The sequence below is a fragment of the Myotis yumanensis genome, unplaced genomic scaffold, assembly GCF_028538775.1.
Source record: "Myotis yumanensis isolate MYYU_CA2020_CCGP unplaced genomic scaffold, mMyoYum1.0.hap1 SCAF_13, whole genome shotgun sequence".
Taxonomy (NCBI): Eukaryota; Metazoa; Chordata; class Mammalia; order Chiroptera; family Vespertilionidae; genus Myotis; species Myotis yumanensis.
In genome coordinates, this window is record NW_027223764.1 from 12,444,341 (window position 1) to 12,461,951 (window position 17,611).

The 17,611-nt window shown below is 36.4% G+C and overlaps 1 protein-coding gene across 6 annotated transcripts in view; it reads right to left on the minus strand.

Moving 5' to 3' along the window:
- Nucleotides 1-17,611, minus strand: part of ADD3 (adducin 3) — a 119,075-nt gene that overhangs the window by 10,402 nt on the left and 91,062 nt on the right. For 5 of the 6 annotated variants that reach the window (XM_070432315.1, XM_070432314.1, XM_070432318.1 and 2 more), the window contains exons 3-12: nucleotides 9,673-9,811; nucleotides 8,341-8,492; nucleotides 7,332-7,412; nucleotides 6,135-6,284; nucleotides 5,513-5,656; nucleotides 5,302-5,400; nucleotides 3,996-4,178; nucleotides 3,141-3,398; nucleotides 1,457-1,576; nucleotides 923-1,009 (exon numbers count right to left, since the gene is read on the minus strand). In XM_070432315.1, coding sequence (XP_070288416.1) covers nucleotides 923-1,009; nucleotides 1,457-1,576; nucleotides 3,141-3,398; nucleotides 3,996-4,178; nucleotides 5,302-5,400; nucleotides 5,513-5,656; nucleotides 6,135-6,284; nucleotides 7,332-7,412; nucleotides 8,341-8,492; nucleotides 9,673-9,811 — 1,413 coding nt within the window. Of the gene's footprint in view, nucleotides 1-922; nucleotides 1,010-1,456; nucleotides 1,577-3,140; nucleotides 3,399-3,995; nucleotides 4,179-5,301; nucleotides 5,401-5,512; nucleotides 5,657-6,134; nucleotides 6,285-7,331; nucleotides 7,413-8,340; nucleotides 8,493-9,672; nucleotides 9,812-15,563; nucleotides 15,618-17,611 lie in introns of all 6 variants that reach the window. The other variant, XM_070432320.1, reaches the window with a different exon arrangement.

Consider the following 17,611-nt stretch of genomic DNA (forward strand, 5'->3'; position numbering starts at 1 on the left):
TGGAAAATAATATGAAGAGAAGCTCTATAGTCCTGTTGAAAAGTTTGGGAAGAACTAATCCAGTGTACAGTACTCAAAGTACTAAGCTAATGATTAAAGAAGGTAATTATTAACACCAGGGGAGAAAAGTTGTATAAGAAAGGAAATGTAATCAGAGGATAGTATCTGAATCAGCAGTAAAGGTTAATAATAAACAATAAAAAACGATTTAACAAAAAAACTGTGATATAACCTCACTGGGAGAATGGAAAAGGAAAGTATTGTGTAAACAGGCTAAATCCCCGTCTTTCATAAAATAAGTCACTATCATCTTTCATTGATTCTCAGATGCATATTTCCCCATCTCTGACATTGGATTAATCTTATAACTGTCAGGGTCATTTCTTTTTTAGTAATACATGAAATAATGGTACTTCTTACAGTTGATGACATAGATTTGATGAAAAAAGTTGAAGTCTAAAATTGACAAATTAAGAAAAGCAAAATAAAGGTGCTCTTTAGAAAAATGAAGGTAGTAAATGCTAGAAGCAAGTCCTCGCCCCTGGAAATTGGAAAATGAAGGTGTCTTATTAAAAAATTGATTTCAGAGAGGAAGGGAGAGAAAGAGAGAGAGAGATAGAAACATCAATGATGAGAGAGAATCATTGATCGGCTGCCTCCCGCACGCCCCACTAGGGATTGAGCCCACAACCTGGGTGTGTGCCCTGACCAGAGTCGAACCGTGACTTCCTGGTTCATAGGTCGACTCTCAGCCACTGAGCCCCGCTGACTGGGCTGAAGGTGTCATTTTAAGTGTTATGGATTACTTGACTTTTAACTTGTACTTATATTAACTTTAGTAAAAATAAATATTCATGTTTAAAAAGCAAAGACATTAATGTGATGGAAGAAAAGCAAAGTGCATATGACTTCATGGACTTACAGATGGAGGCTTATCTACAACAATTCCAGCAAGTAACTGAGATTGCGGTCCTGCTGTTTTCAGGTCATATCGGTTTTGTTCTCGAATCTAAATCGAAAAACAAGAGCAACAAGTTCTTGGGGGCAACTATACAGATGATCTTTACTACCTGACCACACCCGAGAAAGGGCCTCTTTAACCTCCACCTCCATAAAGCCCCGCTTTACCATCCTAACAACTCACATTAACCTCCTCCACCCTTCTTGACATGTGACTTCCTGTTGTCATATATTGTTAAAGAACTACATTTTTCACTAAACCATAGCTCTTAAAAGCAGAAATAGGTTTAATACTTCTTCCCCATGTGACTACCCTCACCAGTGACTACCACAGAGCTGGAAATATTTTGTACAAGCTGAAATTATACTGAATTAAATTTAAAATTCTTCTGGATTCAAACTCCTGAGCTTAGTATTAACCAGATCCAATCACTAATGATGTAAACATAAAACTGCATAAAAACGCCTCTCCTGGGCACAGAAGACCATGTCTTACCTTGTTTCTCTTTTCTAGTACGTCATTTGGGTTTGTGTTTAAAGGAACAAACTGATTTGGATCTTCAATTTTGATAGGTGTTCCACTGCTAAATTTAGAAGAGTCCTCTGCTTTCATCCACTAAAGAATAAAAAAAATTTCTAGCATGAAGCTTTTTGTTAAGGAAATATGTTCTGTTTAGTGACTCAAGGAGGGAGCGCATATACTGCTAATATTCTTAAGAATTTCACTAAGCAGCATTTAGTGGTCAATTAGTGTATATCTCACACTAGTTAGAAAAAGGCTCACAATCAGCATTCACTTAAAAAATATTATTAAATATTCACATGAATACATACTTTTGCTATGTACATTTTTGCCTTTTAGCATTTTATTTTTTTTTTATTTTTTATTTTTTATTTTTTAAATATATTTTATTGATTTTTCACAGAGAGGAAGGGAGAGAGATAGAGAGAGTTAGAAACATCGATGAGAGAGAAATATCGATCAGCTGCCTCTTGCACATCCCCCACCGGGGATGTGCCCGCAACCCAGGTACATGCCCTTGACCGGAATCGAACCCGGGACCTCAGTCCGCAGGCCGACGCTCTATCCACTGAGCCAAACCGGTTCCGGCAACCTTTTAGCATTTTAAATATGATGCTGAAAATATTTCAAGCAGACATAAAGCTTGATCATACAATAATTCACATTCAGAGAGAGTTGTCACTTGCATTGAATTTTCAACTGATGATGGCTAAGAAGCCACCAAAAAGGACTCAAGGAATCTTTTAAGATTTAATTTTCCAGACTTCAATTTTTATTTTTGGCTGACAGAAAATGCAAAGGCCCTGACCAGCATTTTACAAAGGTGATAATTTGGTAGTAATCTATGGAATAATAGAACCACAGGGATTGAGGAACCTTATACAATTCTTGTTTACCCCACATTACATCCCCTAAAAAGGCAAATATTCATCAAGATTAATGATGGCGGGATATCTGTCTCTGTCAATAAAATTAATTCTGAGAAACATATAAGTTGAACTATGTTCTTTAACTAGGAAATCTTATAGACTAGGGAAAAACACTTTGATAACTAGGCATTTCCATTTTAAATGTTACCGATGTATATGATAAGATGAACTAATTCTGAATATCTAGGGAATATTTGGTGATAGTCACTCTAAAACTATAAACAAATCTGAAGCAAAATGCTGAAAAAGATAAGAGAACCCATTTCTCTCTCTATGAGATGCTGCATTAGCTTAGCTTTGTGCAGTAATTCCTGAAACTCTGGCACGTTGGTAACTTTTATAGTTCTGATTCACTGTTACAATACAAACTAGAAAGTGGTTTCATGTAATGGGTAAGAACTGCCTGTATTCAAAGGCAGATTGCCTGTATTCAAATCACTTACAAGTGATTAGTTAACCCCTCTGTGATGCAGTTTTCCATCTATAAGCTGGGGGGTGGGGGCGGGCGGGAGTGGGGAGAGGTGTAGAGAAACAGCATCCTCTCCACGTTAGGAGAAGTAAATGAGATAATTCATGTAAGGAAAGTGTCTTGCACAAAGTTAATACCTGATACAATTATTGTTAACATTATATTCTACTTTCCCAATATTTTTGACATGGAACATTCAATTCATGAGTAACTCGGCAAAACATTTAGTAAAGGCAAACCATGTAAAATAGTGGCATACTGTGATTTTGGTCCTGGGACTGGTTTCCCCATTCCGAGACTCCTCAGGCACATTCACTTTCATGTAAGTATTTGGTGAATTCAGCCATCTGGTTTTCTCACGCTGCTGTTTCTGTGCCATGTATTTGAGAGGAGAGAGTGGTACTGTATCGTCTTCAAAGGAAAAAGCAGTCACAGTTGCTGGAATTTCCACTTCACTCTTGTGCCTAGGCTTCTCTCGAATAAGAGGATGCCTATATGCATAGCCTGTCCTATATCCCTAAGGAGGAAAAAGTCACATTGGAAGCAATCAAACTTGTACCAAACACAGCATCTGGATTCCAATTCTTTAAACAAATGATTCAAAAAGACTCCTTTGTTGAAAAACAAATAAAGAGGAAAACATCCTTCCAAACCCCACATTACACTCGAGTTGAAATTAAGCAAATTTCAAGATCTGGTCAAAACTGATTCCAGCTGACAATATAATTTCCAAGCACACAACTGTTTCTGACAAAGGTAATTTCAAAACTGCTGACCAGAAACATTTTTCCTAGCTAAAAGCTGGTTTTCTGGAGGCCAAATCACAGTGCTCATTGAAGTCTTTATTCCTGGGTCTGAAGGCAATCTGCCTCTGACCCTTAGTAAAAGAGGGTAAAACCTAAGATAAGATAACATTATTAGGTTCCACTGTTTAATTCTTAAAAATATGTTAAGATTACACTTGAATGACACCCTAGGGTTAAACTCTCCTCCTGGAGGAGTGAGGAGCAAGTTCCAAAACAAAAGGGAGATGGAACCATCTGCTCCTGAATCGGGAGGTATGAAATCCAAGTTTATGTTCCACTTTTTTTTTTATGTTCCACTTTTCACCTACCAAATTGTCCAGAGTCCTCATCAGTCCTTCAAATTCAATCTCGCCAACCTTCCACTTTTGATGGGAACCCATGTTCACTCCCCCTCCTCCGGACGTTGCGATGGTGTGAGTGAAAGCTTTATACTTCTGAAGATCCAGTACAACCAGATTGTCTACTCCACCTGCCCCTGCTAATGCCCGAACCTGCAACCAATGCAAAGCACACACAGGCACAAGATGTGAATACTATAAGGAATATTTTACTTTTAAAAAGGCACACTTTCAATCTAGCAAATATCTAATACTTGTCAGACTATTAACACAAAAAATAAGGCAACACATTTATGAAAGTAGACAGCTGAAGTATCTTTTTCCATATATCTGAAAAAGATACCTGACAGGACTCGGATCCTCCCTGATTTAAAAAACAAAACAAAACTAAATTTAACTCATCTTAAGAAACTAAATTCTCCTGCCAAATTTTAAAGTTCTTTTCTTGCAGTTTTACCATGGCTATCTAGTTAAAACTTTCACTGAAATTATAATTTTAAAGGAATACAGACATTATACTTTGAGTTTAAGGCTACTTAGGCAGAAGAAGTCAGTTCATTATCTTAATTTACTTAAGCTCTGCACAGTTTCATTTGAGAAGAAGCAGAGGGAGTATTAAAGCAAAAAAAGAATTGGTTAAGACAAGCTAAGTTGGTAGAAAAAGTGCCCCCCCTTTTTTGTGGCCCTTCCAATAAATTAAGATTATTACTACTTGCTTCAAGAGAACCTGCTTGATTTTCTTGAAGAGAGAAATTAGAGCCATTAAATACATTCAGCTTCTGAGGAAAAAAAACTGATTAATAAATATTTAACCTTTTATTACAACAATGAGGCTGAGGCTATGGAATAGTTGGAAACTGCGTGAGTTCTTAAAACTTCTATCCCCATTTTTTACCCTCTTTATAAAAGTGGCCACAACACATCACATCTTTGATGATTGGTAGTTGCCTCTGTGTCTCAATTAGCATTACACCACTAGAGGTTGAAAACAGAGAAATGTGCAATTATATTATCTTAAAAAACAGCATTATAAGGAAAATAATCTTTATGAGGCCCATAGATTTGTGTGTGTGTCTATATGTGAATTTTAATTTTCTTTACTCCTATTTTTAATTCAAGGGATAACTGAAGTAAAACAGAACTTCTCTTAAAAGACAAAACAAAACAAAGTCACCAACCAGTAAGACTTCAGCAATAAGTAAACATGAAACCCAAGTCAACAAGCAAGTTAACAAAGCAAAAAAATAAAAGGGGGGTTTTGAATAATTATTCCTACCTGAATCTCACAGGCCATCTGCACATTAAAAATATAATGAAAAGCCTCCTCAACTGTTTCTCCAAGTGCTACCACACCGTGATTTCTGAGTACCAGCACCTAAAATAGAATTCCAAAGCAATCACTTCAAATAACTGGCATAGTGCACACTGGTTTCATCAACAGCAACAGCAACAAAAATAGCTCCTTAGATAGAAACTCTACTACACACCTTACAACTTGGCCCCAGAACTTTCTGTAGTTGAATTCTCTCCTCCTGTTCATCAAGTGACCCTTGATAGTCGTAATAGGCAACATCTCCCAGGATCAGGGACTCTTGAGAAATTGGAAGGATTCCACATTTCATGGAGGATACCTAGATGATTGGGTCCATGCCAAGATAACATATTCAGTTACTAATTACATTTTCATAGGAACCGGATTCTTTAGCCAGCTCAGGAAACATTGGCCTATTCAGTGTGTTCACCATTCCAGCCCACCTCCCACTTTAGTTTTTTGCTTCTTCCAGAAAAAAAAGAGGACTTAGGGGATACAACACAATTTAAATGCCAGGCCAACTATTGTGCAAGAAGTGTTACTGCAAAGAACTCAATGACCCAATTATTAAACTGATTAGTTAAAAGATGTAAATGCTATCTCTCTAGTTGTTTTCTAGAATGATAGCATTTGGGTCAAAGGGCCTTTTGATTTCTGGGTATGCAGAGGATTATTTCAAATATAATTTTAAATGGTGGGGTCTGGAAGAATGTGATAATAAAATATCATGTAAGGAAAGCCATGAAAATAATACACTTCCTAGAGTCATTGTTGGTTTTGGCCCTTTAGTGACTTACAGCTGCTGTTGCAAGGGTATGGATGTGTATCACACACTTAACATCAGGACGTGTTGAATAGATTGCAGCATGGGGACTGAATCCTGCATAGTCAATTTTCAAGTTAGTACTTCCCTGATCAACCACTTCTCCTATTATATTGACTTTCACCTAGAAAAATCAGAAAGACATTGAATTGGTACACATGTATCAAAGTTGCCTGTGTTCCACAGTTAAAGCATGGGCATGGCAAACTTTTTTGTCAAAGGTCACATAGAAAATATTTTAGACTTTGTTGGCCTGTACTGCAACTACTCAACTCTGCTGCTGTAGTACGAAAGCAGCCATGAACAACTATAAAAGAATGGGTATGGCTTTCTTCCCATAAAACTTTACAGAAACAGGTAGTCTGCCACAAAACTTAGTATTTAGCAAGAAATACAGTTTCTAAGAAACTGAATAACTTAAGCTCTTCAAAGGTCTGGACAAATCTGGCATTTACTGAACTGGCTGGAAAACTTCCATCTGCTAGTACTGCAGCACCCAGAACCAATGTGGTTCCTGCTGTTCTGGAGGCCGATGACTGTGGCTAGGAGTACAGTCATGGACAACTTAAATGCTAGGTCAGACCTGATTTTCATACCAACTGAACTTTAAATATATCTATGAAACACAGATTGACTGTGTGAGTACTAGTATATATTAAAAAATTTTTTTTTATTGATCTCACAGAGAGGAAGGGAGAGGGAGAGGGAGAGAGAGATAGAAGAATCAACGATGAGAATTATCAATTGGCTGCCTCTCGCATGTCCCCTACTGTGAATCAAGCCTGCAACCAGGCATGTGCCCTGACTGGAATCGAACCATGACCTCCAGGATCAATGCTCAACCCCTGAGCCATACCAGTAGGCAAGTGTATTTTTAAAAACAATTTCCAGAGTGCAGAGTGGAAAAAAAAAACCGAAAAGATTTCCTTCAAAATATGGACAGGTTAACTGATAAGACCAACTTATTCTTAGTCTCTTCAACTACCGTATTTTTTTTTGAACCCTAAAGCTTTTCTTAAAAGTCAACATAACTTGCCAAGTTTTTCTCTGCTCCCTCAGAAATGTTTTTTTCCATCCATACCTTTTATTGTTCTATCCTGAACTAAAAGCTAAAAAACCTGTCAGAAAATAAGGAAGCACAGAAAAAGTAACACAGGAATGAAAATTATACCAAATTGGAGGCTGTGGCTTCAGAAAAAGACAGGCCTCTGGGAATTAGGATAATGTGGTCTTGCTCCTTACTTATTCTTACCTGGGAGAAAGAAAAAAACAGGGAATTACTGTGAGGTGTTCACATTTTGCAATATAAACATGACTACAAATAAGTGAAAGAGATCTGGGGGAGAAAAAACAAACAAAGCAGATATTAAAGATGTGCAACATAAACCTTTTCCTGAATGGTTTTTTCCCCTCAAACCTCAAGTACTTGCTAAAAAATTCTGACATTTAGTTTCTCACCTGCTGAACTTACCTAATTTGGTGGTTCTAAGGTTGCTTAGCGTCAGCTACTTCATGTATAACAAATGCCAACATTATTCAATCGAATGTGGTAATAACTATACTCTTGATTTACAACATGGAAATTAAGGTAAAATGGGCAAAGGAAGGAGGACAGAGTCTCTTCCTAGGAAGGTATTAAGGTGGAGATCGAAAGGGCTACAGAATGGTCAGGAGAAAGGGAAGTTATAGGAGGACTGCATGTCGCATCTGTGCTATTTCCATCACACAATTATTTTCATACTTTTTTGCTTCCAAATATTGTCTTGCTACCAAGTATGGCAACATGAAAACAAGATGATCATGAATGGGAAAAATATATTAAAAAAATAAAGGCCTGGGAGGATACTTCCTTAACCACTTCTATTTTCCCTACCCCTAATACTTTTTTAATGTCACTGATGCTCAGATACAAATAACATGGAGAAAGAAAAATTCTATCAGAAGGATTTCTTCCTGTATAAGTTCTACAACTGGTTTGAATTAAAAGACCTCCACAGATAGTAAATGGAGATGCTGGGGTAATTGCAGCCTCTCCCTTTAACTCGAATTAAGACTGTGATCCAGCAAGCTAGGCTTAGAGAATAAAGTCGGAAAACTGGACTTCTGAGTAAAGATGAGAGGAGTATAGTTGCCTTTTAGTTAGGATTTTAAACAAAGGAATAGAAAGCCCAAGAACTCACTGAGATGTATGTGTTTGCCAGGTGTGCCCATCCAAACAAGTCGACAAGTCTGTACAGGCTGGCAAGTTTACAGCGAGTAAGTTTCTCTCCCTTCACGTAGGAGGATGTATCTGCCCCAGGAAGATCATTGATAGGTGTGACCATGCCGAGACCTAGAAGAGGAAAGATCATGGAGAGAGATTCAGGTCAAGTGACCCCTTACCTGGGAATTAGTTGCTGAGAAGCAGCCTGAGTCTCAGTGCCCAGCCTTGTACATAATGATCTGAAACTTCTCAGCCCACACAATGTTTCATTAGCTTATCTTCCTTCAGAGAAATACACTGAGAATAAAAACATGCATCAGCTATCTTCTTTGCTGTTTCATCTACATGTTAGGGAGTGGCTTGTTAGGGAATTAGGCTCACACTACTGGGGAAAAATGGTCTTATGACCCCACTGGTGAAAGTGTTATTAGTACTGAGGTTATTGTTAATTTTATGATGAAAAGATCACAACAGAAAGCTACTTTTAAGATATCCCATTTCACTTTAATTCAACGAAAAATATTTAAGATGGAAGAGGATACATTTAAATAATAGTCTGGCTCCTGTCCTCACCAAACAACAAAAACTAGTCTTGGTTTCTAATGACTCAGTTGCTATGTTCAACTTTTGCTGTCTCCATTCCCTTTGACACCATGTACCACCTCTGACTCTAATGTGAAGGCATCCCTGACAGTCCCTCTGACACTCTGTGTAACTGCCTTGGTATTGCAGTGAGTTCTACACACATCTCACTCAGATGTAAAGTGCTTGAACTTAATGCCATAATTCTTGATATCCTGAATGCTCAACTCACCAACTTGGTGCTTTCACAAATCTGTTAATAATATAATGCCCTAACCCCTCTTTAACACCAACTTCTAATTACTCCATCCTTTAAAGCTGGGTAGTTTAGGCCTCTCTTTAAAGCTTCCTCAGTCCACTTCAGCCAATAACCAATTCCAACTCTGAACTCATAGCATGATGACTTGTTAAGGGTCACTGGACAATTGCTTATGAACTGCTTTGTAATTTTCCTCTATAGTTATCTTGCAGTTTTAATCTTCTGTGCATTCATGGTATGTGTCCTCATCATAGGGAAGAGACCACATCTTGTGACTATTTTGTAATCCTCACAAAGTCTAGTGAATGCCTGATTGATATGAAAAGTGAGAGATTCTAACACTGTTACTCTAAGTATTAGATGTTTAAACTTAAGGACTGAACCAGAGCAGAATATGTTGCTAGGGATATATAGTGTGAAAGTAGAGACAAAATTATCATATTTTTAAAACTTTCCAAACTGACATACTGAGGGGAGGTGAAGTAAAGCCCGAAAAAGAACTGGCCATGATGTAATCTGCAATCTGCTGTAACGCTAGTAATCCAGTTGGGTTTTGGCCTTTCTTCATCTGTTCTTGAATAAGGCATTCCAGGTCTTCCCGAAAGGCCTGCAATACACAGAAATAACCACTGAGCACACACATCTCTCTTGGAGCAGAACAACCCAAACACAACTTGCTGATAGAATTAATCTTTTTCCCTCCACCTCTCTTTCGAATGGGTTTCATCCAGAGTATTTTAAAACAAATATAAAACACAAAATAATAAAATTAAAACACTGGAAGAAGCTAGAAACTTGCTTTCAGGGGAGAAAAAAACATTAGGCATTCTTAATCTCAAAATTAGCTATTATAACATCTATAATAGACAAGTATAGGTATAGTAAAAGCAACCAGAGCATCAAGTATGGACTGATAACGAAAAGAGATCTGTTCCTTGCCCAGCAGCCTCATTACCCAGGTTAGAATAGAGTCTCTACTTGAATGGGACATGACTCTTGACCACAGAGTCCCTCACAGCAAAAGTCTTCGCTAAGTCATACTAAATCATGGCTTCCATTTTAGTATTTCTATGGCAGTCACTTAGCCATGAACTCTGAAAGCAAACGGTAAGCAGAGATGAGAACGGATTACTCCCCTTATTCAACACTGTGCTAAAGAAAGAACACTTTTTTCCAACTTTGGGTACTGCATGTTCCTGTTCTGGAGTTCTGTTGTATCTTTTCTTTTGGGGTGGGGTGGGGGGGGGGGGGAGCGGCAAGGGGATGTGTGTGTGGCAGAAAGTGTTTATATAAATGAAAAATCCCGAACATTAAGGGGAAATCTCTATTTTAGTAACCCTTGAGTTGCTAATATAATTGATCATTTGACACCTCTCCAAATCTTTCACATTACTTGAAATAGCTGATTTTGTTATTTCCATCACACCCAATTAACACTTACTTTACTAAATTCATCATTTGTTCTCTTGCTCATGTCTACTTTTATTCATTTTAAATATGAAGGCTCTTGCAATATAAATCATCTAAACCACGCTCTTCCATTTGAGGTTGGTTACAAGTGTAGCAGAATGTCCTGCCAGAAACTGAATTCAATCCTCCCCTCCCCCTCCTCTTCACCTAAGAGTGAGAAGGCAGACATTTGTTTTGGAATCACTACCTCCAAGAGGGGTAGGTGTGAAGACCCTGGAGATCACAGGGGAAATATTTCTTAGAAGGGTTGATCTCCTCTGAGTCACCAATAGTAGCCTTCCTCACAGGTTGGGAATAAAATCCCCTGGAATTCCTACTGAGATGTAGCCTTGCTTAGAGTATGGCTGAATAACTTAAAGGTTTTCAGAAAGAATGACTTTTCTTTCCTCTCTCCCTCTCCCTTTCTTTAAAAAAAAAAATAATGGCATAGTAGAAGGGAAAATGTGGTTCTGAGACTATGAAGCAATGCTTGTGTTGCTCTTTGAACAACAGCTGAGAAGCATCTGTGACAATCACTGAAAGAGCCTAGTGCTAATAGCTGTAATCTTGGAAACTCAATCATGGGGGGCACCCTGGAACACCCTGAGCTTAGCACTGGAAGAGGGACAGGGAGGTTTATCCTTCCCTGATGCACCATGGTGGCCTGCACAGGCATTTGGGTCAATCGTGAACCTGCATCTTCTGTTGGACCGGGTAAGTCCACCACCACCACCATAAGCCAGGGAAGAGCAGTGGCAATGGTGGACTCAACAGACTTTAGTGTGACTATTTCACATATGCAGACAGATGTGCACACCACATCTTGGATATGGAGGCCATTAATGAACCCTTTTGGACTATATAATAAGTCACTGAAGTTCCTGGGACAATTTAGGGGAAAGTAGAAATTCCAAGAGGAAGACGCTGTACTTTCCACTAATACAGCAGGTGGATGTTTGAGTGATTTATCTCAAATATACTAGCTGTGACCGTATTTGAATTCTGAGTTCATGGAGCAGTGTACACTAGTTAAATATGGCTTTTCTTTTACAAATTCAATGCTTGTCAGATGAAACTTGTTAACACAATTATAAAAATTATAAACATCTAATTCCATTGTCTATATCTAGTTCATTTAAATACATGATTTAAACCAGAGAAACTATCCTAGAAAATCTCTTCAACAAAGACACATTACATTTATCAGAAAACTCCATTCATACATTTCTAAGACCTCATGAACATAAAATGGTTGTATACAGAGCTGTTTATAATGTGGTTGCCTTCATACAGATAAGTAACATGAGTATTTTACCACATTTAAGGCTGAAAAGAAAAGAATCTTCCAGATATACTCATTTATCTTTATATAAACTACAGAAAACTTCTGTATACCTGGCAATGCGTCAATCTGCTCTTCTGAAACTCTATCTTCTCTTTAAAAGACCAGTGCTCTAACCCCTGAGCTATGGGGCCCACTGTTATCTTCTCTCTACAACAAAATTCTACTTAAACTTTTCTCAGTTCAAAGTAGCTGTAACCAATGTTCTTTGAGTCAGTAAGGAAAAAAAATTAAGGATACCTATTATATCACTAATTATTCACATTATAATAGCTCTGAAAAGTAGGCATTATTTATTTTATTGAATGCTGTTCCAGGAAGTACAGAAGGCAGATTCCGTAGATTAAAATGATACAAAAATAAAATGTGCATTATAAAAGTCAAGCTAATGAGAAATAAGTATAAGGAAGCGAGACAGAGCCAGGAATGAGGTTAAGACACAAAGTTCATGCTATAAGACTCTATGCGTTCAACAGAGATGAGTCAAATTTTATCTAAATTCTCTAGCAGTCAACATGAATCAAAACAATCTTCTCAGTGTGCTGATTTACAATGGCTTTAAAGTTAAAATTAAAGAGAATCACAACTATTTGTGAAACTGATGAGACATTTCTGCTGGGGGAGATGAGAAAGCTAAGTAAGAAAGTTTGAAATATTTGTCCAAGGCCACATAGCTGTCAAGTGCCAGAGACAAGCACTCAGGTCAAATGGATTTTTCATTAGTGATAATGCTTTTTCACTACAATATATCCCACAATATGGTGAATACCATGTTAAAGCTTCAGGATGATCCATGGTGTCATACAGGGGAATGTATAAGCCCTTCTGTAATCAACTAAGAGAAAAATATGACTTGCCCCTTTAAAGCTAGTGAATAGCATCCATAAAGTATAAGAAAAGAAAAATTTCAAAGTAAATAAAATTTCCCAAGCCATTTTATATAGTTGACAGTGCTTCAATAGGTAAGAATTCTTCTATTTGAAAAGATTTAATATTTTTTGTCATAACATTTATAACTCATTTTAATGTTTCAATGAAATATTATTCAGAACTTGCCTAGGTTATAATAATGTAAAATTACTAATGATATAAAATTGTTTCAGCTGTTTTTCAAAGCTTATCAATAAAATCATTAAACTTTCATTAAAATTTTAAAAATAAAATACTTATCTTTATGATAGATAATCATATTTCTACTAAAATTCAATGTTAGCAAAACAATCCTTTTTAATTGAATCAGTTAAATCTCACAACAAAGTCTTGAGGTAGACAATGATTTGTTCAAGGTTGCACAGCTAATACATAATGAAACAAAGATTCCAATCTGGGCTCTCAGGTGGACACATGATCTTTCCTTAATTTTATCAGAGACGGGTTGTTATCACTGAAACCAAATACAACTAATAAGGCACCAGGCATGTTATGATCAGAAATACTGAGTAAATCACTTAGGCTAGATTAGAGCATTAGGTTGAAATGACAGAGCAAAAAATTATATAGCAGCAGATTATATGATCCAGGAGTACTTGCCCTCTTACATCTAGGAATTCTCCCATCAAAGTAGAATGAGAAACTAACTTAGAGCAGGGCAGCAAGGTCACATGCTGGGCTTCTGAAGTCAGGTGAAAAGATCAAACAACACATACAAACCACAGCATAAACTGTGGCTTCCATCTCAGATACAGAAGAGCAGAGAGGAGGAAGTAGAGGGGGTTATTACACCATGAATACATGAACGTGAATACTCCAGGTTGCCATCAGGGTGATAGAATCTTTGAGACCTTCAAAACCCAAAATACAATTTAAGGAATTATGATTATAATATTCAAAGTGTAGCCACTAAAGCATAACATGTTTTAAATTAGCAATACTGTATATAACTTTACGTATACAATTTTCACAAAAATACTTGCTTACTATATTTAAGTGAGTTTCTCAATGTCACACAGCTAATACGTGGTGGTGAACCCAGGTCCAAAACAACCATTGTGTGTATGTATGTATAAAAAATTGTATAAACAGATTGAAACTGGAAATGATGAGAAAATGGGCTGACCTCTAACTTAGACCAAAATAGTCTGCTATTACTTCAGGACTTCTATAATCTGTTATGTAATTTTTTTCTATATCTACCATTACCACCTTGTGCTCTGGTCTAGTCTAGGAGGTTCGCTCAAGTATTGTCTCTGATCACAACTTGTAGTTTTCTATTCTTGCTCAGAATATTCCACCAAATGAAATGCTGGCTTCCACTGTTCCTCTATCTAATGAATTACCCTTTACTCAACATTCATCTTAAATGCCACCTTCTTCTTGAAGTCTCTCTTTTAATCACCTCATTTAGGAAAGATCTCCTTATTTCTTCTCTTTCTACCCTGTTCTGAATTCTTTTAACATTTGCCTATACTACACTTAGGGTACCTACCATATGATTGTGATTTATTCTTCCTACTCTACTATACCACAATATCTGATGGCTGGACTGTCTTTTACATTCCTAGAGTCTCCCTGGGTATCTAGTTCAGTGCTCAATTGATAAAATTGTAAGTTAGAGTTTTCTTCTTATTTCCCTACATATAAGAAAAAAAAAAGAATGTGATCTCAATCTTGACTGAGTTAATGATAGCAAAGATCCATTTCATAGTTTATTAGTACTGAATCTGAATCTCTAGGAAACAGTCTCATCAGTCTATCACTTGAATGAGAAATTCCTCCTGTGTGATTAGGCCCGTCCATCATCTAATGGGAGAAAGTCATCTTTTTTTATGTAAGAAGTGAATATTCACTGAATGTTATAAATTTTTTAAAAGTCATTTAATTCTTCAACTCAAATAAAATCATACTTGAAAACTTGGTTTGTCCCCCGAATATTATAATTTGGACAGCTTCCTCATCAAATGCATGTCTAAAAAAGTATGATAAAAAATCACTAGATAAAAAACAAAATGTTTAAGTTAGAGAGAGGGTGCCTTAAAAGCCTTATCTGAATCTCATACCTTTTTATTTTATACATCTTCTGTCGATGTTGAGGGAGTGATCCTGTAAACTTTGAATTTATAAGGTATGGATAAAAATAAGCTTATAAAAAACATAAAAGATTCAGAGATTTGAGATTTTTGTAGGGTACAAGTATACTTTTAAGTACATACATATTTCTTTATACTATAAACCAAAAGTAGAATTAATTTGAAATGTCAGATCTGAAGGCTTCTGCATCAAAAATCAGAACTTTCAGGAGAAAGTGAAAGATTTTTAAATCACAAAAAAAGAGGACCACTTTGATAAAAGAAACTGACCTGATGCAATTATCTCAGTTAAGGCTAAAAAGAAATCACATCAGCTAATTTATAAGTAATATCTAACTCATGGAAATCAGGTAGCAATACTGATAAATATCAGAGATGGATTTAAAATATCCACATGTGGATATTCTACATCATAAGAATTATTAGAGAGAAAACTTGGAGCAAAAAGAAAAAAAAGATTACAGACTTGCTGCTCCCAAGGCACCCTACAATTATGTTATTAGATCTCTCCTAAGGAGGGATTAGGAGCATAACAAACTTACTTAGAAATTCTCCATTAAGAAATGTATTCATTTGGAAATAGATTACCACTGGTCCTGTTGAAAGGAGAAAAAACAAATAAACCAAATTTTCTTCTGGATGGTCTTTCTCCTGTATGTAAGTCTTAATTAATATGAAGCTAAAGGTTAGAATAATATCTCTTTTTGAAACTGGTATATAATTAAAATGCAAACAGTTAATACAGAATACTTGCATCTTAAACTTCTAAAGTGCCCAGATAAATCATGGTGATTTTGACTAACTATTCTAATTAAGGCACAGTTCAATTTTAGGCCTTAATGACAGTGATATTCTAAAATGTATGATTTTGAAGTTTCTCCATTCTCCAAAATAAGTGTATAGCATCACACATCACCCTGTCATGTGCCTAAACGCTCACCATCTACATTCCTGTTGTGCTATCTTTCAGAATAACATTACACACTTCTGTCAACTAGTCTAAATTGCTTCCTATAAGTGGTAAGGCTTAAGAACTTGCATTCTTTTTCTGAAACCCACCGTTTTCCACATTAAACAGTAAAGTTCTATAGGAGCTTGTTGGACAACATTCAAGTGTTTAATGACTCAAAGCCTACTCAGCTATTCATATACCCTTCATCCATGTATTCAGAATTTACCAAATACCTACTATGCACATGTGCTATTAGTTTTTCAGCTTACATACTTCAACTTTGATGAGGCATCATTTAATTACAGTGGTTTGCCATGAATGCTTCATTCTGAGACAAGGGGAAAATGACAATCTAGGGTCTCCATAGACATATAAATGAGGAGTATATTTGTCAAAGAAAACTTGTGGCTTCTCCCTACTGCATTAACAAAATCTCTAGCTAAAACCAGTTTCCTCACCAGCATTTAATTTCTAAGACAAATACTTTCTTAAATTAAAAAACATTATGACAAAAGGCCATGAAATTAAGTAATAGTTGGAGTCTGGATGAGACAAATTCTAAGCTCTTCTCTTATTTTCTCAGCTCAAGACAATAATGTGCTGTTTGTTGTTCAAATTTACAGGCACCAAAATGTCTTCTAATTAGAAACTCTTCTTGAGTGGGGTTAGATTAACTTGAGCAACAGAATTTGAAGATAAATGAAAAAATAATATATGGGTGAAATTATTTCATTGTTATTGAATGCTTTAAGTGCTACAGCTTAGTGGTTAAGGGTGTGAACTTTAGAGTTTAAATTTAGACCCCACCATGTAACTAAATTTGTAAAAAATACAGTTATTTAATGTCTTTAAGTTTCAGTTTATTCTTCATCTGTAAACTAGGGATATTAATACTTCTTTGACAGAGTTTTTGAGGATTAAATAAGATTCAATACATAATAGGTGCCTGGCACACAGTAAATCCTTAATAAAAAAAAGTATTACACTTTGCTTTTATTGATTTCTCTCCTGATTTCCTTTCTTCCCAAATGAACTCACCATTTTAAACTTACCACTTACCAATTTGTTTCTTACAAGCACAAACTAGAAATATCTTTGATTTGTATCTTATTGGCTCTGAGTTTTGTCTAATAATGAACACCAATATTCACAGGAGGCCCATAGGTTTTAAAAGACTTTTGTTAGTAGAAACAACTCAAGCCTGGGCTTAAAGGAACAAAGACAGTCCAAAAAGAGAAGAGGTCTTTGAACTCTAAAACCTCTACAAGAAAGAAGCAGGTTGAGAAAAATATAGTTGCCAACACAGGCTGCCTTTCAAGGAAAAGAAATAATGATTCAGAGGATAGACCCCAAACCCCAGAGGACTGAGCCAACAACTAAGGAGACTCATCCCTGGTAAGTAGAAGGACTGAGTCCTCAACAGGGGAACTTCCAAGCATTTGCCCAAATGGATTTCAAAATTGCTATGGGCGAGTTACTCCTTTATAACCCAATTTTCCCTTTTTTTGAACAGGAATGTTATAGCATTATCTTTGCCTGCCCCACCACTTATCTCTTTAGCTCTTTGTTCAATATACTTATCTCTTCAGTTTTTAGATCAATAGATTGAGAGGAGGAGCTGAACTTAAGGAATTATAC